At 41.0% G+C, this 22282-nt stretch overlaps 1 protein-coding gene across 1 annotated transcript in view; it reads right to left on the bottom strand.

The window, feature by feature from the left end:
* The window catches only part of grm2a (glutamate receptor, metabotropic 2a), a 34385-nt gene that overhangs the window by 4287 nt on the left and 7816 nt on the right, over positions 1-22282 (bottom strand). Inside the window, exons 2-4 of the mRNA XM_056386341.1 lie at positions 15915-16654; positions 5424-6261; positions 2576-3639 (exon numbers count right to left, since the gene is read on the bottom strand). Of these exons, the coding sequence (XP_056242316.1) occupies positions 2576-3639; positions 5424-6261; positions 15915-16442 (2430 nt within the window). The 5' untranslated portion in view covers positions 16443-16654. The remainder of the gene's footprint in view (positions 1-2575; positions 3640-5423; positions 6262-15914; positions 16655-22282) is intronic.

Genomic DNA, 22282 nt, shown 5'->3' with positions numbered 1-22282 from the left:
GAGATTTAAATTCACAAAATGTTCCATTACCATTTTTCTTTACTGTATACTGGACTTGGAAACATACCGAGGCAAAGGGACAGTTTATGGTTAATATTATGAACAATACGAAAGTGAACGGCGGGGAAGTGTCCTCTACTTAATTCAGAAATTGTTTTGAATAGAACTGCAGACAGTACTGCATAGGAATGACCTGTTAAGTGGTTTTAATAATTCACAAGATGTTGCGTTGGAAGAGCAGAGGACAAGGAATCTGCCTTTGCAGGAATATTTTTCCAGAGGTCTTCTGCTCAAGTGTGGAGAACAGGATGTAGAGCATGGCTTCTACAGTTTCTGCTTGTCTCTGCTCACTGCTGTTTTTACTGTGTTTTGGCCTTTGAAGATATTATTTTATTTCACAAATACAACACTACTGCTTCAGATATAAATAATGTTGGGTGTGTTCCTCAAGAGAACCACCTCACAGCAGAGATGAGATTCCTTGTTTTTATTGGGCTTCTTGCTGTACGTTTATTGAAAAGCTTTATTGGATGAACCAGCTGCAAGCCAGTCTAGTTAGGCTGGTATGGAGTATGAACTGAAAAAACCCACCAGTAATTCACTGATGGAGACCAGTGTGTGATTTGAGATTTCACAAGTGGAATGAATCTAGTTCTTTTTTAACCTACTGTAATTAGACATATAAATGATTTTAATGAGCATTTACTGTTAAAGATATTCATGGTATGACGAGGAGTATCATACTGATCCCCACTGGCTTCATCAGCTGTTCTACATAAAGTAATGCTCGAATTGTATTTTCTCCACTAATGCTGCGTTGCTGGATTTATTTCTTTATTTCCTCAAAGAGCTGTATATTCTGTATTTACATACTTCCTGGTTCAACTCTTTTGCCAAGCCTGACTCCGGTACTATAAAAACTGATGTTTGCACTGTGTCCAGTATATGTAAGCCTACAATGGGCTCTATATCATCTTAGAGACAAACAATATGGTGCTGTACTGCTTTAATGTCAGTCAAACAAGCTTAACAGACTGACAAGGAAAGGTCCATTTCAAGACGGAACTCAGCAGAATAGTATAACAGGCAGTGATTGTAAAGAGCACAGGAAATCATTTTCTGTCTTCAGTGTTTTCATGGAAGTGCTGTGACTTTTGACTGCGTTGGCTGTTTAATCAGTTGTGTTTGCTGCTGAGATGAGATGACCAGCACTGGCATATGAGGCGAGCCCTCTCCCTCAGGGTGTGGAGAACATCTTTAATATTTCATATGATAATCAAATGTGTTATTCATGGCTCAGTAGATTGTATTTAGTTAACTTTAACATTTTATGACAGACAACAATCAAACCTGTATTTGTCATTCAGCTGGATATTTGCATCGGGCTGTGACAACAATTTGAGAAGTGGTGTAAAACTAGGAGAACACTAGTAATGTGTCCCTGCCTGTGAAAAACTAGAGAGGCCGCGCCAACTCAGTTGCTTCAGTAATTATTCATCGGTCAAAGGGGAGTTTTGCGTCTATCTGATGAGCCCGTTCTGGCTGTGAATTGCCAGTGTAGCCTGGAGGGCCTGGAGGAAGGGTTCCTCTGAGCCTCACTGCAGTCCCAGGACAGAGGGCACAGCTGGGACTCAGCATCCTAGTCTTTCACACTCCATTCCACACAGCTACGCACAGGGACACAAAGGAACACACAGGGACGTTCAGTTCCCTTTCAGTGCTCATGGTCTTGCTTGCCTTCTCCATGTTTCTGCAGAGGCAGAAACAAGGGATGTGTCAGGGGATTCCTCTGTCTATTTCTCCCTTCTGGCTCTCTCTCGCTGCACTCTGTTCAGACCCCAGAGGGATAAACCCCCACAACACAGGCCACCCTTTCCTCTAAATTTTTTATCGACTCAGTTTATGTTCTTGTGTCTACAAATGACCATCAGCATCCATTCAGTATGCAGTCTCAGAAAGAAAACTTGTGTCACTGTCACTTCTATCTATCTATCTATCTATCTATCCATCCATAGTTTCATGATGGTTTAGGACCAACAAATCCAGAATAGCTTGATGAAACACCACTTGTACCACTATTAGAACTGGGGTTTTATTGTGGTAAGACGTATATTTAGCGCCCTGTTTCACTTCTCCGTGACCTGAGCGTCCATCTTTTATAATTTACATTCACCTCATTAATATTTTAACTTTAACGTAAAATAAGCCAGTCAAAGTTCTTATCTTGCACATTACATGGCAATCTTAAATATGCAGCTAATTGTGAAGAATTAAAGCAATGCAGTAATAAAGAATATATATTCCTAAGAGCCACAGGCAATGCAGACATGTCTGACAGCTGAATCAATACTAGATGACATTAGTTTGTGATTTCATGCATATAAAATCCAAATTCAACCCCAGAAGAAGTCATTATCTGCTAGGATGTATTCTGCTTAGATTAGAAGAGCCTAAAGCCATCTGAACAAATAATGCATTACAAATGGTTTCCACAGCATGTACGACATTTAGAGAAGAGTAAAGTAACATTTCATTGATAGGCGAACCTTCCAGTGAGGACCGCAACGTAACTCACCCTGTAATCACTGGCAGTAACGTAGAAAATGGGCTGGAAAGCCAGCCAGATGATGCAGGTGGTGTACATGGTGAACCCGATGAACTTTGCCTCATTGAAGTTCTCGGGGCATTTGCGGGTCTTGAAGGCGTAGACTGTGCAGAGAATAATGAGGATGCAGTTGTAGGTGAGAGACATGAGCATACTGGAGTCCTTGCTGTTACACTTGAGGGTGACCACGTCTCTCCTCTCCGGGCTCACTTCCTTTCTCACACCTGGGGCCTCCACCAGCAGCCAGACCACCACCACCACCAGCTGGCAGGAGATCAGAGCACCACAGATGGCAACCTGGGAGGCCGGGCTAATAAACCGAGGCCGCTGGGCTCCGTCCTTCACCCCGCTGAAGATCCGAGCGATGCGATTGGTCTTGGTTAGGAGGGCTGAGTAGCACACAGCAAAGGAGGTGCCTAAGCCTAGCCGGCGCAGCGTACACACTGCTGTGGAAGGTTTGGCGATATAGATGAAGGTCATGCTATAACACATCAGCACTCCCAGCAGAAGAATGTAGGAGAGCTCACGTCCACTGGCTTTCACTACAGGTGTCTCATTGTGTTTAAGGAAGAGGCCAATGACAAAGAGCGTACACATCATCCCTAGACAGGAAATGGTGACAGGTCCAATCGCCCAGGCATCTTCCCAGCGGATGTACTCCTCAGGCAGGTCGTAACAGCCTGTCAAGTTGGCCAGGGGCCACTGTCCAAAGCTGCAGTCAGCACAGGTGAACTCATCCTGCAAATACTGGTAGGGCTGACAGGGGATACAGATCCAGCAGCACACATCTCCTGGCTGCATACTCTTCACTTCGTTCTTCCTGCAGGGGTCACTACACTGGGAGGTGGGGGCTACCTGGCCGGCCCACGGGATCAGGCTGGTGTTCAGGGTTAGGCTCTGAGCCCAGTAGCCAACCTTACGGTAGACGTAGCGTCCACCCTCTTTGTGATAGTGGAAAATATTGTAACGGCCCAGGCTGTCTCCAAAGGCATCAAAGCGGACCACATTCTCTGTGTCTGGTGGACGAAATGGTGCTGAAGGTGAAAAGAAAAAAAAGAAAGTGTTATTAAATAGCAGGTACACAGGCATCATCGTATGGCAAGTGCAACTATGGTATAAGAACTGTCAAAGTAAAAGCAAACCTATCAATCAACATTAGGTTTGTGACAGTTGGACTCACTTGTTTCAGACTGTGGACTTTACACCATGAACTCATATCTTACAGAGCATGATTTTTTTCAGACAGTCTAGCATTAAATTTATCTCCTTGCTTATTTATATGTCTCTGCTGACATTTTATTTGTCTTGCAGTATACACTGAACAGTGACTGTGACGGGACACAGCTGCAAATTGTCAATTTACATGATGGAGGCCACAGTTTGAGGCGGTTTACTTTGATGGAAAGTCCCTGGACTGAAGACCAGAATGGGAATTCCAGACAGATGGCACATTATATAAAGTAATGTTCAAATTCCTCATAAAAGTCAAGGTTGAAATGAAGCACCAATTTAAAATTTTAGAAGTCACCTATCATTATCTTGATTTTATTAACTTTCTGCATACATGGTTATGAAATAGTGTACTAAGGGCTGAAACCAATGATTATTTTCACTATCGATTATTCTACGGTTATTTTCTCAATTCACTGACTAATTTTATTCATTTTCAGCAATGCTTGTATTATACAGCACACAGTCCAAAACACAAAGACATTTATTTTAATTTACTATGATGTATAGCAAAAAGAAGACAGAAAAAATAAATAAAATCCTCACATTTAGGGATACAAAGCCAAATAAATCTTATTTTTCCTTAATTATGTAAACAAATTAATCTATTGTTAATTTTTTAATTGTCAATTGACTAATAATTTATTTGACTTATCATTTCAGCTGTAGTAAAATTTACATCATTTAATTGTAAAACATATGATAATTTTGCAAGTATAAACAGCCATTATTCTATATTTTAAAATTTGACTTTATTATGCAGCACTTTCAGAATCTAACCTCTTATTTCAAATTATTTGAAAATGTAGAGAAAGACTTAGTAATCCATCTGTTATGTGTGTATTTTCTCCTCATGGTGTTGTAAGGCCTGCAGGGACTGGCTAATTTAAGGCCTCTAATCCAATTTTAAGTCTCTGGATAGTAAAATCCTTTGGGGGGTTTTTTTGTTTTAAATCGTAATCAGCAGAAAAGCGTGGCTGGGTGAGAGCACAGTGATCCACCTCTATATCCCATCAATGAAAATGTTGGTATTTAGTAATGTATTAGTATTAAAATCAAAGGATAAGACAATACCGCTCATTTATGAACGTGAGATGATTTGAATTGGTGGCTCTATCATTTGTTACACATTGTAGTGTAACAGTGTTGCAGCTTTGTTTCCACAAGCAGAAAACAAATATTCTCTCTGCATCTGAGAGAAGAAGTGATGTTTGTATGTGTTCGAACTGAATAGCCCTCTCTTTACTCACACTTAAATCAAAATGCATGAGAGAAGGAGCCTTCAAGCATGACGGCGTGGAAATTGTTTCATCTTTGCAAATTGAATCATTACAGAGCTTATCTAAAGCTGCAGTGTATAAACATGTAGAATTACTCTCGAACTAATTCAACACTTTATATGAATCTAAATCTAAATTGACATAACCCAATTTGGCAGCATACAGTACTTGCAGAGAGCACTTGGGGAGATTAAATGGGGATTTTTATACAGATGAATAATGAGAAAAAGAAAGCAGCTTTACATCCTGAACATTCATATCTTTTAAGTAACACTGCAATAATATTAGTTCATCAAGATTTTACTCACCTTCAAACTTGACCTTGAGAATGTAGTCCCTGTAAAACTTTCTGCCATTGCCTGGTTTAAGAGCATCGCACACCTTGGTGGAGTTGGGACATAAGGCCTGCCTCATGTTATGTAAGGCAGTAGCCATTGCATAGACAGCATTCACTACAAACATGATCTTGGATTCTGGCTGAAATGGAACCTCACGGAGTGACTGCTTCCCACAGCCCAGATCATGGAGGCTGCACTGGAACTGGTTTTCCCAAAACTCTCTGAACCAGGGATTCCTGGTGTTGTTGTACGGGTGCAGAGCAGTGAAGTACTCGTTAAACTGGGGGATTTGATAGGAGGCCAGTTCAATGGTGAATGCCCCATCTGCCACAGCTTCACTTCCCCTAACCACACTCTCTTGCGCTCCCCAGCCATCACTGGCCACCCAGGTGAAGGTGACGTTCATGCGATTGGCTGCCACCAGCAGCTCACGGGCGTCTTCGCTGCGCGTGAACAGGATGACCACCTTGGCGTTGGACTTCTGCTGAAGGGAGCGGATCACGTTCTCATAACTCCAGCGGCTCATGGAGCGGCTCACCTTGGCCGAAGTGGCAATGCAGATCTGGCGGGCTCGAGCCTCCTGCTGGAAGGCATCAATCCCAGTCTCACCATAGTCACCTTCTGATGCCACTGTAGACACGTACGTCCAGTTGAAGTAACGCAGGATCTCTGCCATGGCCTTGGCCTGGTAGAAGTCAGGGGGCACGGTGCGGGCGAAGTAATCATAGCGGGTCTTGTCGCTGAGCTTGGCACTGGTGGAAGCATAGCTGATCTGAGGGATTTGGAAGAGTCGCAGCAGGTTGGCCACCTGAAATGGGAAAGACAGCGGAATAATTATATTTGTTACTTGAATCAGTCGTCACACAATAACAGTAAACCCTCATTAAGCGTACTCTATACACACATATGCATGCTATTATGATAAATTAGTGGTAATTAACTTATTACAGTTCACACAAAACATACACCTGACACCTGTGGGAATTGTTTAATTGCTCATCATCAAATAAATTAATGAAACTGGCTACACTACATGTTTATTCCCCAGCAGATGCAATTAGTCTCACCCCATTCAGTCTCTTATTTCTTCACTGGATCCCTGCTGGGCCTTTCACAACTTAACTCTCCTGCTGACTGAGTGCTGAGATGTGTATGTAACAGTTGTGTGGATTGCCCGTCTGCCTCATCTTTCCTGATCTGTAATGCTGTCGACAAAACTATTCCAAAATATTTATGATACAGAGGACCGGGTGGCTACAGGTGTTAGTCACGGTGGATAGAATTTACTGCACTACAAAAAGACGTCTTCAGAGAAGTGGACAGGGAGAGACAGGGAGAGGTCGAGGACAGGGATTGGAAAGTGAAAGGGTGTCGAGGTATCAGAGAAACTTGAAACTTTATGCTTTGTGTGCAGTTGGTTCTGTCGGTGTCATGACACCGCGTGCAGTGTGCAGAAGAAGCAACCGACTAGCTCTTGCTTCAGGCACTTCTGTGGAAGCCTAAGGGGAGCTGGTCTGATCAGTCAAAAGGATGCCAACCTAAATCTGGTTGACTTTAATGCCGGCTCTCACGCCAGCACACTCGTGGCACGGCCTCTTCAATGCCAATGAGTCATTCCTTAGAAAGTCAGAGAGGAAATTCATATTCATGTTCATGCATCCACTCTGAGTTTAATTTATAATTCCTGTTTTGTCATATTGTGGCTGAAGTAAAAGCGATCTGTTGCACACTACAAAGCAGTATAATATCGGTGAATTCCACCTCAGTCTTCTGTCAAGTGCCCTGAACAAATGTAATGCTGTTATCACTAAGGATTACTTCAAATTATGCTAATGCTGTTGTTGGAGAAGACTGCCTAGGTGAACATTTACAAGTAGCTTCAACCTTTCTAAGAAAATATTAGAAAGCCCAGCATCTCTGATGCTCCTTTAATGAACACAATTATTGTCAAGTAGCCAGCAGTGTCTACAAATAGTTATATATGTGTTGGCAGTATAGTTTTGCAATCTCGAGAAAAATGAATCAAATAATTTTGGAATATAGCTGATCATAACGTGATGCAGCATGTGATTGCTGCTTGGATGGTGCCTACTTTGTACATCACAAAAGTGTTGTCAAATGAATAGTAAATGTAATGTCTCACATGCACAAAAACTGTACCCTGGGATTACCAACAGACACACTGGATGAAATTAAGGATCTAGATATATCAAAGATAAACCCAATACACATGTACAGAGGAACAGACATGTGACCGAGGCTTTATTTATTCAAGTGTATCCTCACTGATAAACAGGGCAACACAGTGAGACATTACAGTACATCTAGTGTGATGTGCCTCAATGGATTTTAATCATGCGATCTTTGTTATTCTACAGGATCAGAGCGATGAAGATTAAATGAGCAAATGTCAGTGATTTCCAGACTACTAGATTTATTGGAATTAATGAGCGAACGTCTCATACAAAAACTAAATGCAGCAGCACAATCAAAAGTGACTGGGCCTCGATTTTTTACCACTCCCCCGAACAACGGCATAACACAGGCAACGCAGAACTAATTTACCAGTTCAACATTACAACTATTTCTGACTCATCTGTGAGATAGCAACACATGAGTGAGCATTTTCATATCAGTTCAAAGGTCCTTTTCCCCTGAGAGTGTCAGGTCAGCTGTAGAAGCCCACATTATGCAGCTAATAATCACATTTCCACATAAAATCGTCTCTCTCCTTACAGCCCCTCTGAACATGTGGTGAAACAGCCGGCATCAGTGTGCTTGCTCTCTTTGGAAGAAATCCGAGTAAATGATCTAAAGAGTGCAAGTGGCACATAAACATTACCTGATTCATTATTTTTACATCACTCAATTCTTTTTCATTCTATTTAAAAATGCAAAACCCCTTCCCCGTTCAGATAAATTCTCAAAGGGTCGTTTCTATAATTCCTTAATAATTGCATATGAATACCTCTTGGATTTAATTGCATGAACTTTGAGTGGCCTAGATTCACCTATTCTTCACTTTCAAATCCAAAAATATATCACATAACAAAGCATTGAAAAGCATTCAGCTCCATTCCACAAGAGGACATCAGCTCCCTCCATACATGAAAAAGATCAGATGCTAATTGTAGAAACTATAAGTGAAGAATAGAAGAGAATTTTATTTTTATTTACTGACAGAAAATGTTTGGAATCGAAACTAAATGCAGTAGAGAGGAATAAGAGAGGAAATCCCTGACTGCAGATTTTAGTCATTAATATAATCATTATATTACCATGTAACTTTAAATCATCATTAACTCTTTTCCTGGGCTCTTTCAACATGTTTTGGGGCAATAAGTAGAAACAGTGAGAGGTTTTAAATAAGTTAATACCTGCTCATAAAGTTAATACCTACTCATACCTACTGATAGACATTTTTGCTCACTGCAAGGAGTGTGGGCACATTCTGGTTTCCCCTGGTATGTTTTAACACAAAGGCAGTCAGAAAGGCTGAGAGGGTTCCTGTATGGAAGTGAGACTACATGTGCCGTGTTAAGCTGAGGGGCTTAACCATCTCTGAGCACCATAGCAGTCTTTCTAGACAAAGAAGGCACAGAACACATGTAGGTGCATTAACATATCAGCAGATATAAGTGTAAGTTTAGCTACGTACAGTAGTTAGGTAGAAGGACAAGACAAGAGGGATTCAGTCTCAAGCTTTACCTAAAATTGATTTAATACTCAAGCATCTGGTCAAACTTTGTCTGGCATCATTATATTATTTAATAGCTGAAATATTTAACCTGTAACATCAAAACATTGCATCTGGATTGTGTACAGGTACGAAAGTGACAAAAAGAAAATGCGACATTATTCCACCATTCTGCTGAAATTTGGCTATGCTCACAGTAGTGAATGAGTCATTTCTCTGCAGAGCTCTATGCCAGTTTAGTAATCCACTTACGTGTGGCTTATGGAAGGTTGTAAAGCACAGTGCCAGACATGTCTCTGATACAATGGGCTTATTAGAAATCGTTATATAGATGTTCATGTTGTTTATATGAAAAAAAAATAGTTCCTTGAACCTTCCAAAGCCTGTGACTGACACATTGTGAGTGCAGAGACCATCAGTAGATATCAGAAGGCCCATATGGAGCGTATAGGGAAATGGAGTGTACAGGCAAGACAGTGACAGTGTTCTTCTTTTCGATCATTTATGATCTTTTCCATTTCATATACTAATTATTTAGAGTGCAGTGATGCACCCTGCTTTAACCAGGGTGCCCTCTGCCAACTGGCTGCACCAGCACAACGCTTCTCAGTCAAGAATCCCGACTGTAATGGGTTCAAAGGAGCAAAGGAGTCCTAGAGCTTAAGATAGTAAAGGACAAGAAGAGCTTGAGGAATAAGCCACATGACATCAGAAAAGCTAATCCAAAGGAGGGTGAAATGTGCAGTGCATTAAAGGGTTATAAGGCAAGTTTAGATCCTGCAGACATTGTTGTTCAGCAGTTTGTTCTTGGAGGGTGTTGTGTCTTCCTGACTACAGCTGTAGGTTGTAAGGATGCATGTGCATCATTGTCTCTGCTGCTGAACAGTAAATTAATGTAATTACGCATGTGTGTACATGGAAAATTAAAAAGGGAAAACAGCTTATAGTTAGTTTAGTTATGTAGTTAATTTTGTAATTTTTGTAAATTTCATTATTTCACTCGCTGACAGTCAATGTCTCACAGTATTAGTTACTGCAACAGGCACTAATATGAAATGTATTAAGTTTAATTATTCCACTGCTCAAAGGAAATTCAGTAAGATAAGATTTGATCAGTTACATCATATTGATGTAAGTGAGGTAATGAAGTAATGTGAAGTATTGTGATTATGATATATTTTTTTGCGTGATTTTAATGTTGACAGTACTAAAAAGAAAAGCCGTTTTGGACTTTTCTCCATTAAATTTGAAAAGGAGGAGGAGCGTTACAGAAGGGGATTGTGAACACTGAAAATCTGACTCCACCCTGTAAAGACTGTGGCTTCACATGCAAAGCAGATCTGATTATCGTAAGACTAAACTGCAAGTGTATTAAATAGTTTCCATCATTTCTCGATTGCCTAGCTGAGGTTTAAACTGCACTGTGTGGCTTACAGTCTCACACCTTCAGTTACAGGGATCATCCTGCATCAGACAGCATCTTATTTAATTAAGAAAATTAAGAAGTGGCCCAGTGTGGCTTTGTATTGCAGGGTTTGATGCCGAGCAGATTACAGTGAAAGTGGTTGCCACCCAAGCAAAGAGAGCATACAGGACCCAGTAGCTGCATTTTACACAGAGACACCGAGTAACAGGATTGTTCTTTTCAGCTGTCGTATACTGTTTCTATACAGATGGCAGCAGCGAACACCATGAGATGGAATAATTCAGAATGCCCGTTTGAAATGTCAAGACATAGTTGTATAACAAAAAAAGCTATTTATTCATGATGAAAACTTCACAAATTTGTATATCTCAAAAAGATTACCAACATAGTGTTTTAGTAGCCTTTACAAATGCTGGAAGACTAGAATTTACTGGTATGGTCGATGAAAAATTCAGTAGAAATGGAGTTTCTTTCTTAAATATAAGCATTGATGTGTTTCAGATGCAGCACATCTCCAGCACATTTCATGCATTCATTTTGATTTGTGTCTGTTTAACATACTGTTGAATGGATGAGAGGCATTGAAGAGAAAGACATTAACGAGAGAAGGAAGGAATGCAAGAAGAGACACAGCTGGGGCAATAGTCAAATAACAGAGCTGGGGATATACAGGAACACAGAAATACGAGGCTGAGAGAGTGTCCTGGTCCAGCAAATATCAGGCCTACTTTGTAGAGATGTCATGATTTTTTTCTACATGAAAAGCCCATCTGCTCTTCCCAGAAGACTGTCTCAGTGTGCTTCTACAGCAATAACACTGTATTCCCTAAGCAGCAGTCCTTAGCTCCACTCAGTATCACACATACGGCCCACTACAGTGCTCGGAAACACACATGCAAACACATACACGAGCAGCAGACACGCGTGTATGTGTACAGCACATGTATAGAGTCCAGTTAGAGTATGCACCGTATCATTATTAGTTTATTTCTTCAGATTTAGTTGCCTGGCAACAGCTTTAACAAGGTGGATATATGAACTGTTAGATACCTAGAGCAAGGATGATTTTTGATCAGGTCCAGTCCCCTAATCCCACTGAATAAGATCAATCTCCTTTATGCTGCAATATTTTTTTTTAAATCCCCCAGAGTGATGCAACCATTCAGACTGGGTTTCCATTCATTTTCAATGTCAGTCACTCAGCTTTGATGCATACTTGCTTCCATTCATCTCACTTCCTTCCTCTGTGACTCAGTGCATTAAGTTCATTATCATCATTCATCGTCAGTTATCCAAATATCACAAACCTGCTCATTGTAGCCGGGAAATTAAGTATTAGACCAACGAAAAAAAAATCCACATACTGTACATGACGAACCAAACTTTAGCTGACTTCCTGTCCTTTTCTGTCATTCATATCTGATATCAGGAAACACTCATTGAGTTTGCATGATGGACATGATATGTATTGCAACTGCACAAATACTGGGTTCTGCCAAACCACTGAATAATCCAATCACGTGTGAATTATTTACGATTTCGGGAGCACGTTCTTTACTTTTACCGATGAATTATGCATTTTTACTGCATGGTTTTACTGATATGTTTCGTCATTATTGTTCTCTCTGGCATGAATTCTGTCATGTGTGTATCCATGTTTAAGTCTCTTGTATGACTCACGTATGCTCCAGAGACTGGCACTGTCTACCTGCAGATGAAGACAGTTCTATAAATAGGGCTGTTTGTGGATGAAAAGAAAAAGTGAGATTCTCGAGCTTGCCGAAAGCCCATGAATTTACCTTATTATTCTGCTCACACAGTTTAGTCTGCAAATATCAGGATCTATATCTTTAAATTCCAGCGCGCATCCTTGTGAGTCTTCTCCTCTCTCATTAATCAGTAAAAAAATGACCACATCTCAGACAGTGTGCTGAAATATTCTAATGAATTCACACAGGTGCCATTTCACAATAAGAGCTTTCATCCAAATACCCTGGAACAAGCCACGTTTCTGCTTCCAGACAGTGATTTCTCTGCGCCTCTCTGAAAGATCAGAGTAGGTTATTTTTCATTGTTTGCTGATTGGCTCCAGAAATTTCCTCTGTGTTTCATGCCTGAGAATGAGCATTTAGGGACTAATTCTTCAGTGAACGTATTTAGTAGTATTTGACATTCCAGAGGTGTTGTTCTTCTAATGCACCCTGGTGATTATGATGTTTTGCCTGGGGGATGCTCTCTTACCAGTGACTCATATTTAGCAGCACAGACTGCTGTCGGGGTAACAAAAGTGGAGTCCCTTCCATGTATTAATCAGAAGCCAGCCTGAGGCTAGATGTTCCTGGACTGTAATTGTAGAATATAATACATCTGTGATTAGCCCTCGCCTTCAGGACTCTACTGACTAATAAGGCTAATGTTCCCTCTATGAAGCAGCTATATCCAACTAAAATCCATACGGCAGATGAAGGCTGACAGCATTTTGGAGATCTTTTGTGATTAAAGCATTCCTGCTCTCAGTATGCAAAAATACTACTGGATATTTTGTAGGCTAACACGAATCTTGTCAGTGCTCCAGCTCTTCATGCATGAATAAAGATGCTAAATGTACTCAACATGTCATCACAAGGTCATTACTCACCTTGCACTGATAACCTACCTAAGATGTTCAAGGCTAAACACTTGAATCACATAAATATTTCTGCAAGTAGATTCATTCAAACTGTCCAGATGGCATCACAGACTTCCCAGTGACTGTTTAAGATACAGGCGTGGATTGTCAAATGGTTTGACGCCATATGATGCCATGTGACTCACTCCATCTCTTTCCCTCCATGATCATATCTGCCTGTCACTGTCTCAGTGTTTCTGTGAAACATGATCTCTCATTTGATCCCTCTTCATCCTCAGTGTGCATGCACACCTCTGCCAAGACACCAGACAGCCCGGCTGCAACCACAGATGGGGAAAACAGGACCTAGCCTGCGCAAGCGTCATAGAACTTCGCCTCCACACTTAACTCAATCTGTGCCCATGTATCGCCAGCATGGCTAGGCCTGCAGCCAGATCCGCCCCCATATCTGCGATTGTCACACCACAACACCAGCAGCACAGCAACATGCTCCTTCATTGTGACAGATTTAGACAGCACTCAGCGTTCTCACAACCTGTCAGTTCGCCATGTTCCACCATGTCGCCATGGCGATCGGGGTCTTTAAACTAATATTGTCAGTTGTCCGGTAAGCGCCTTGCCTTTGGGGTGAAATACACACATCTGACTTAACTGTCTGCCTTTCACACAGCCAGGCTGGTTCACTCAAAGGTCTGGGTGGCTATAGATTATGCACAAACCAGGCAGCTACAAAGGACAGAGACATTGTGTGGAGATGGTATCTGCAGAGCAACAACTAGCAGCAGCACAGACTTTCCACATATTCATATGCCCCAAATGCATATCTTTGTGTATTAATATTGTCCCCAAAACTAACAGGACAGTAGCATGTGTAAACGAACACATCACATAGAAATCTTTTTAAAACATCCGAATAATTCAATAAGGTGCAAGAAAAGCCAGTGTTGTGTGTTATAAAGGACATAATTATGTGATCACGTTAAGAAGTAAGAAATGAAAGTGTGATTTAGAGTTCCAGAGGCGGCGCGTATAGTTGTTTGCCATGATAACATGCTAGCCAAGAGTTGGCACGCCTCATAGCTGAACTGCATTACAATAAAGAGGGTAATTCATGGTGAGAAAGGGAACTGTGTCCTGTGGTGCACTCCTACTGATGAGAAAGATTCAGTGAGAAGCTAGGGCAGACCTCAGACCTCAGGCTTGTAATAGTACATCCATAAATTACCAGAAGACAAGGGCACTCTCTAAGGAGGCGCAGATGCAGGGTTTCACTAAAATTACAGCTCATTCATCAAATCCTTTATTTCCAAACTGTCCTTTTCACCAGGAATCCCTTTTTATAGGTGCTCTGAATTCTCCTCTTACATCATTTCCCGGGGGCTCTCTACCTGTATAATGTATCACTGTACTCTACTGTATGTTTGGCATTGTGTTTGGTCAGCAAGGAAACCAAATCATTTATTTTGGAGCGATAAAAAAAGATGTTTGCAGAGTTCCAGTACGATCAGGGGATATTAAACCTAGCAGACTTTTAATAGTAGCATTTATTCATTTGAATAAAAAAGTAGATGTATCACTTTATTTTCAGCACACAAAATATGGACAGGTTTTTCACAGGCCCACTTTAGAAAACATCTGTATGATAGCAGACAGTGAAGCAGCTATTTACTGTGATCAGTTGGCATATCAGTGCTGACATGTCTACTGCTGCCCACTACAAATCATGACTAAACCAAACGGAGGGATGCCGCCACCACCACCCTATTGGATCCTGACGTGTCCGTTGGGGAGAGCTGTTATTGGCAGATGCTCCTACAGAATCCATGGTTTATCAATTATCTGAAGCCAGTTATTATTTATGGATGGGCAGAAGTGCATCCCTTTCTCCAGATAAGTAGATATCTGGAACATGATGCTGCTTGTCTCAAGTGAGTTGAACCGCACTCTTCAGCCGAGACGGCAGACAGGGTCCTCTGGCTGACTGAGCCAGGGTGATGGGTTTAAGTTAATGCTTTAAGGCGTGTATATTTGTGGATATTTACAAATCTCAGTTCCACGTGACACACTCTCTCCTCTCACAATGACTTGAAATTACACCGATGTGGCAGCCATATTACAGGGGACGATTTGGAGAGCCAATTAGCAGAGCTTTCATCGCATCAGCTTGACTGAGCCGAAAGGAGCACTGCTGCTGAGAGTAATCATGCCGTCACTAGTCATCCTGTCAGCCCGTCCCGAGCGCAACATCTGTAGCATGTCTGCCTCTGACAGGAGCGATGCTGAAGTGTGAATTACCGGGAAAGAGAAAGAGATCTTCTAAATTAGATCATTCGAGCATATGGGCATACAGGTAAACAGATCCTCCTTGCGGAACCAATACTCATTAAGTCCCCCGTGTTAACATCTCGCAAAGGGTAATTGCACATGGTACTTAAGTCTAAATGGACAGTTATATGACCATCCATCACACTCACTCTCCTGCTGGCACTCCCTCCTCTTTCTGTCTCTGGCAGGCCAGCAGTAGCCGCTGATGGTTAAATACACCTTTTGTAATTGCACTGTCTGCCATCAGTGTAGCTTTTGAACTCATTTCATGACATGAAACAAAGGTGATGTTCAACAGCAAACTGAAGATTTAAAAATGATTGTATTAGAGATGCAATGTGTTGAGCCCACCCACTCAGTTAGTGTGTTTTCACTAGGTCCTACCTGGATGGAGACATCACTGTAGGAGCCTCCTATGACCCCAGAGATAGCCAGAGGGACGTCGTCGTGGATGGCATAGGAGCCATCGGGGCACGTGTACTCACTGTCATCCACTTTGGTGAGGGAGGCCCTGACAAACTCCAGAGACTGCTCTAGAGCGTAGGTGTCCTTAGAGCAAGTGTCCAGTATATGAGCTCCCAGTCTGATGCCAGGCAGGATGCGCTCATCTTTGTTGATTTCATCTAGTGCCAGCAGCATGGCCTCCAGTCTCTGGATCCCTCTCTGAGCATTGATCTTCCCACAGTCCTCTGCACCCTCACCCTTCTGGTGCACAGGGAACAGGCCGCCTATCATCAAATCTCCATCCAGTGTGATCTCCCTCTTGGAGTCAGTGTTATAACCTACCACAGGCAAACCCTGGGGAGCCTGGGCAAAGAGAGACACACATAAGCACAGCAGGCTGAGGTGGGACAGCCAGAGTGGTCGGGGCAGAGGGCGCACCCCCAACACAGGGGATTTCCCCAATGACATATCCCTGGGCAAAACAAGGTCACTGTCCTGCCTGTGGGTTCTGGTCAGCGTCTGGTCAGCTTTTGATGACGGCTGCTCTGAAGAGAAGAACAGTAAGGCGCAGCAGCACCAGATCTCAAAGCACCAGTGTTTTTATTCTGACAGAGGCCATTTACAGGATCACTGCCATCCTCGCCGTCCTTCTCTTCTTCAGAGTTTTTGTAGATTACAGCCTGCAGATCAAACAGAGAGAAATTCAGTCACAGCCTTTGAGCTGGAGTACAATGAACCCTTTGTCTCACACACGTCGTGTCTGCCAGGGACTGACTCGTCCCATGGAAATATTTGACATCATCTGCACAAGTGAGTGAATATTTGTTCACTCACTTTGATGCTTATTGATGACAGTTGTGATAAGCAGGGCAGAATAAAATAAAGACTGTTCATTTGTTACAGTAGCAGCCACCACACGTGCTATTACTCAGCCAGAGTAAACTCATCAACAAGATGGATCTAACTTGACAAGACATTTCTTTTGTTCTACACAATATATGTAATATATGTTTTTGATATGCAGACAGAATATTAGAAGGGGTACATACTATATATTCTGAACATAATCTACAATAAAGTGTTGGCCAAAGGTTGAAGACAGAATTCACCATTCGAGCAGAGTTCACTGCGGACAACAAAAACATCCAATAAATGGTTTTCTCATATTTTCAAGCAGCTCGCAGTCAATGAAGCTTAATTTAGAGTGTGTGTGTAATATTTTCAAACTCCTTTTCTCCGCTCCTCCTGTTTCATTGTCTGACCTCATGTTAATTTCCTTCTAAGGCGGATGATTGTACAACTCTTTTATAATCACATGTGCACATGCTCCTGTACACCGAAAGTCTGAGGGGACAGCAAATCATGTCCGCAAGGAACATCTTGTCAAATCATATTAAGTACGCACGCACAACAAAAGCAAAATTCGCACCAATAAAAGGAGTTAGTAAGTATTGAAATCTATTCCAAGCATACACATTTATTGTGCTGCCAATAGACTCAAGTAGTGTGATTTCATCTACAGCTTCATAACACTTCATTTGCTCTGTAGTCTGTCATGTGGTACATTATTTATTTTCAATACGAAGCAGGATGCAACCCTAAAATAATGTGAGCATTCTCTTTCCCAGATAAAACAAAACATGTTAGTGAGACTAATGTGACTCATATGACAAAGAGTGCATTTGGGGTTTCAATGTTGTTGGAAAAACATCAATTTGGAGTTAAGCTCTGTCCTTGAAATATAAATATACTGTATGTGTTCATTTAAACCAATGATAATACACAATTGATCTGCCAGCTCGAGGTTAGGGTCAGCTGCAAAATGGATACCTTGGAGCAAAAAGAAAGAAAAAAATAAGCACAACTTCTGTGCTGCCGAGTTACTGCAAAATGCAACTGATATCAGAATATACTTGATTGTATTGTATTTTTATTTTATTTTTTTATGTCATGCACATTAAGTGCTGAACCCTTGTGGGTTTACAAGACATCGAAAGTACAGGTGCAGTGGTCAAACGAGTCATTTCATTTCATTACAAAATTACAGGATATTTTACAGCTCGGTCTTAAACAAGCTCCACAAATAAAATCTGCGACAAAAAAAGTTCCCCTTCCGAAGCACATAATCATTTTTTCATAATCATCCAATCAGAAGAAAATTAACATAAATAGAGACATTTTACTATAAAGTACATCCCTTACATCCTCGTAGGCTCACATGACAAACAAAGTCTGTTCTCCTCTGCAGTGGCATTAAACCTGCAGGTCTCTAAGACTAATGGTGATATTCCTGTATGTAACTGGGGATATTTTTCTTATGCTTAAATTATCCTCCACATAAGGTTTTACACTGTAGCTATTCTTTATGAGGCAGTAATTTTATAATTTTTCTTTATACCATATATCAACAGACCTTTTTTCTCTGCATGAGAAATATTTTGCTCTTGATCCCCTGATTAATGAAAATAATACTAGTAAAATTAAATGATGAATTGTTCAGATAAAATAAGTATTTCATCTCATCAGCCCAGGGATGGCTGTGCAAAATTACCTAATTAAATATCTCTTTAGTGAGTCTCTGGTCAGACGTTTTCACGTCTATTCCAAAGCCAAAGCATTTGACATTTATGTCCAATGTCTGAAGGTTCCCATCTCATATCTCCACCAATGGCCAGAACTTAAGTGAATTTGTGGACTCCCAAAAAATTTGTGAAACCATAAACACCAGAACCATGGTCAAACACAGGACACACACATGAATTATAGTGTATTGTGCTCTACCTGGTGCCTGAGAGAACATTAACAGCTTCTTTAAATGTCATGTCCTCATGATTTGTAGCCATATTCTAATTGGTTGATTTGTAGCCGTATTTCGATTGGTTGGTTTGCAGCTGTATTCTGATTGGTTGGTTGGTTGGTTTGTAGCCGTGTCTTGATTGTACTCCAGGATGAAGTGATTAGATTTTGGTAGTCAAAGGTCATAGGTTAGGGTCACTGTGACCTCACAAAACACAGTTTTCTCTCTGACTATCCTTGAGACGCCAAAGCCCAGATTTAAACCACACGAAACATCTATGGAGAGACCTGAAGATGACAGTTTACAAACACTTCCCATCCAATCTGAGAGAGTTTGAGAGAAGAATCGGATAAACTGCCCAAATCCAGGTGTGCAGAGCTTGAAGAGACTCAGCCAAGAAGAATCAAAGCTGTAACTGCTGCCAAAGGGGCTTTACAAAGTACTAAATTAAGGTCCTGAGAGATTTCAGTTTTTGATTTTTAATAAATGTCTAAAAACATGTTTTCATCTTGTTATTGTGGACTATTGGTTTTAGATTCATGGGCAAAAAATATATCAGTTTAAAATTGAATATACAACACAACATGAAAAAAGTAAATAGCTGGAATCCTGTCTAATAATGGACAAAGGTGAAAGTAGTATTGATCTTCTCATCTAACTCTCAGCATGAAAGCAAATAAATACATTTCCCAAAATATATTGGTCCTTTGTCAGAAATAATAAATTAATAGATCAGTCTAATGAATATTGTGAATGTATTTTTTTTTTTTTTTTTTTATTCGCGGAGTTAAAGCTGATCGGGTCCATGACAACAGAAGAGACACAGGGTTATTGTTGAGTCCCGGTGTCAGTCCCCACAAATCCCAGAGGCTTAATTAAGCAGAGTGTTGAGTGTGAAAGAAGTTTATCAGAGTAAATTATTGAGCCAGAATGATCTGTCTCATATCCATTGTCTCAACAAGTCAAGTGAGCTGACAAGCAGTAATTAACTGTATTGATGAGAGATTATGAAAGCAGAGGAAGGGGATATTAATACTAGTATTTCTTTCTGTCATTTCATAATACTGACTTAACTATGAAAATAACACAAAGCCTTCAACAGGAGTTAGACTGCAGACCCCATTCTTTGGGATTTTTCTCTGTTTCTCTGTTTTTCTCTCTCAGACTATCCTCTCTCTCTCTCTCTCTCCCTCTTGTTTCCATGGAAACTTGCCAGTAGTTGGAGAGGGTGAGGAGGAAGTGGAAGACAGACCAGGACAAGTGGGCCAGTCTGACCATGCATGGTGCAAGGTCCTATGGGAGAGCTGGGAAGCCTGCACTGTGAACTGACCAAACTGATCAGACTTCAGTCACATCTTTTCATGTTCTGCCTTTCAAACGACAGCACAACCCAAATATGACAATAACTGAACGATAGGGGCCTCTGTTTCAGACCACCAGTATATTTATGTGTTGCTTTAGTATCTTATCTTTGATCCGTCAGTACTCTTAGTGGTCCAGCAGTTGTTAGATAAAGCACTGTAGCCTTTGAGATGCTTCTGGTGTAAACACTGCAGTCTTTTAATAAGAAATAAGATGTGACATGTTGCATTACATTTGATGAATTGTCACTGAAACTTAAAAGATCCTTTTTCTTCCATACAAAATAAGTGTGTGGATGTCAGACTTTCCGACTTTGCTCCTTCAGCAGATTGTCAACAAGTTAAAATCCATTGGAACAGCCTGGCATATGGGCCAAGTCACTTCTACTTCCCTTGCATACAAAGGCAACCCCAGACAAGCAAAAGAATACAACTGTGTACAACAAGAACATCTTAGTGTTTGGGGAGTGTATTCTTGCTGTAATGTAGCTCTTCATCGTGTGAAACATTGCCATCATAAATACCCAAATGGCGAAGGAAACTACAAGTCTGAGCTGTGAACTGACTAAATGTGTTTATTTTGAATAGAATTCTGCAGTGAAAAAAGAATGGCGGCAATAACACTGTTAAAGCACTTAAGCACACAGCCTCAAGAGAGAATGGTGACAAAAGGATTTCTGGCTGACGCATTGTCAGTCTCCCTCCTGATCTTGCATTCCCATAGGGGGGCCTCCATCTCACCAGTGGACTCGCTATCTCTCCCTGTCTTTGTTCACTAGGCATTTCAGTATCCAACCTATTATGGCAGCACAGACATTCCTTTTGGAAAACAAACTTTTAAACAAGCTGTCATTACAAAGTCATGTGCAGATTTACCCCTTAAGGCTATTCATTTGAAAATTACACTGAAATGAATAGCTTGACATTTTGGAAAATACACTTGTTTGCATGAGAAATACATTAGAAATACGTGAGAATATTTATACCACTATCATTCTGTGCAGTAAATATGAAGCTGCCAGTAACTGTTTAGCTTAGTGTGCACAAGATTTTTAGAAAATATCTTTCAGCACTTTGGGTACTTTGCAAGAATTGTAGTATGTGACAGGCTATTTCTTGACAAGATTTAGTCACTTCCTGGAGTCCTGCCGCCAGCCAAGAAATAGCATATAACCTCCACATAAAACTACAAGCTGTTCTTTATATACTTCAGTTTTTATGTGGATTAAACAAATGAAATATACCAAGTAATGAGCTTTAGAGGTGCCGGTAGGTGGATTTTGTTACTTTTGGACAGAGCCAGGGTAGCGGATAGATAAGATAAGATAAGTTAACCAGCTGCTGAGCTTCATATTTAGCAAGAGGATGTGAGGTTGATATTATCCCATTCAGATAACTGTCAACAAGACAGCAAATAAGAGTATTATACAATATGTCAAATTTTGCCTTTAACAAATGTTAAGTGTTGCCAGAAGAGCGGTGAAAATATTTTATGGCTGGTGGGTTATCTCAAACCGATGAAAATTCTTGACATGTCACTGGATAGCTGTTGAGTGTTGCTCTGTACGTAACACACTAAATGAATACAATTCCAAAATGCTTTGTGTAAGCATAAATGACAGATGCTAGGAGCAATATTTACACTTTAGATGTAATATCCCACCCAGGATTCTGTCTACACATTAACTTCAAAGAAAAATCATGCCTCTCATTTTTCCTCTCTCCTCCTATACAGCCATCTCTGTTTCCCTCTTCACCAGATGGCCTTTTTAATTCAAGAGCGTAAAGCCTGCCAGCCTCTTACACACTTCAAACCAGACTGTGTGAAGGAATGGGAGGAGTGGATGGGGGCCGAAAAAAATTCCAAGAAAAGATAGCAGATGCGAGAGGGCAGAAAAAAAAAAAAAAAAAAAGTACGGCAGTGTGAGCAGCAGTGTAAGAAGGATAAGGGTGGGGTTTGAGAAAGATGCCATCCAGGCTGATTTTTTTTTATGACACTCATTTGTCCCAGGAGTAGAGTGCAGCATTAATATGGTAATATCCCCCCCAGGCGATAACAAGTGTTGAAGAGTGGAGGTCATCTACTGTATATGCAGCACCGAGCCTGGATGAGCAGGTTGGAGATCCCTGTGGAATGACTTGGAGCCTGG

Source organism: Seriola aureovittata, chromosome 2, assembly GCF_021018895.1.
Source record: "Seriola aureovittata isolate HTS-2021-v1 ecotype China chromosome 2, ASM2101889v1, whole genome shotgun sequence".
In the NCBI taxonomy this organism is placed as follows: Eukaryota; Metazoa; Chordata; class Actinopteri; order Carangiformes; family Carangidae; genus Seriola; species Seriola aureovittata.
The sequence above is the reverse complement of the archived record's forward strand: the minus strand, read 5'-3'. Positions and strand labels throughout refer to the sequence as shown.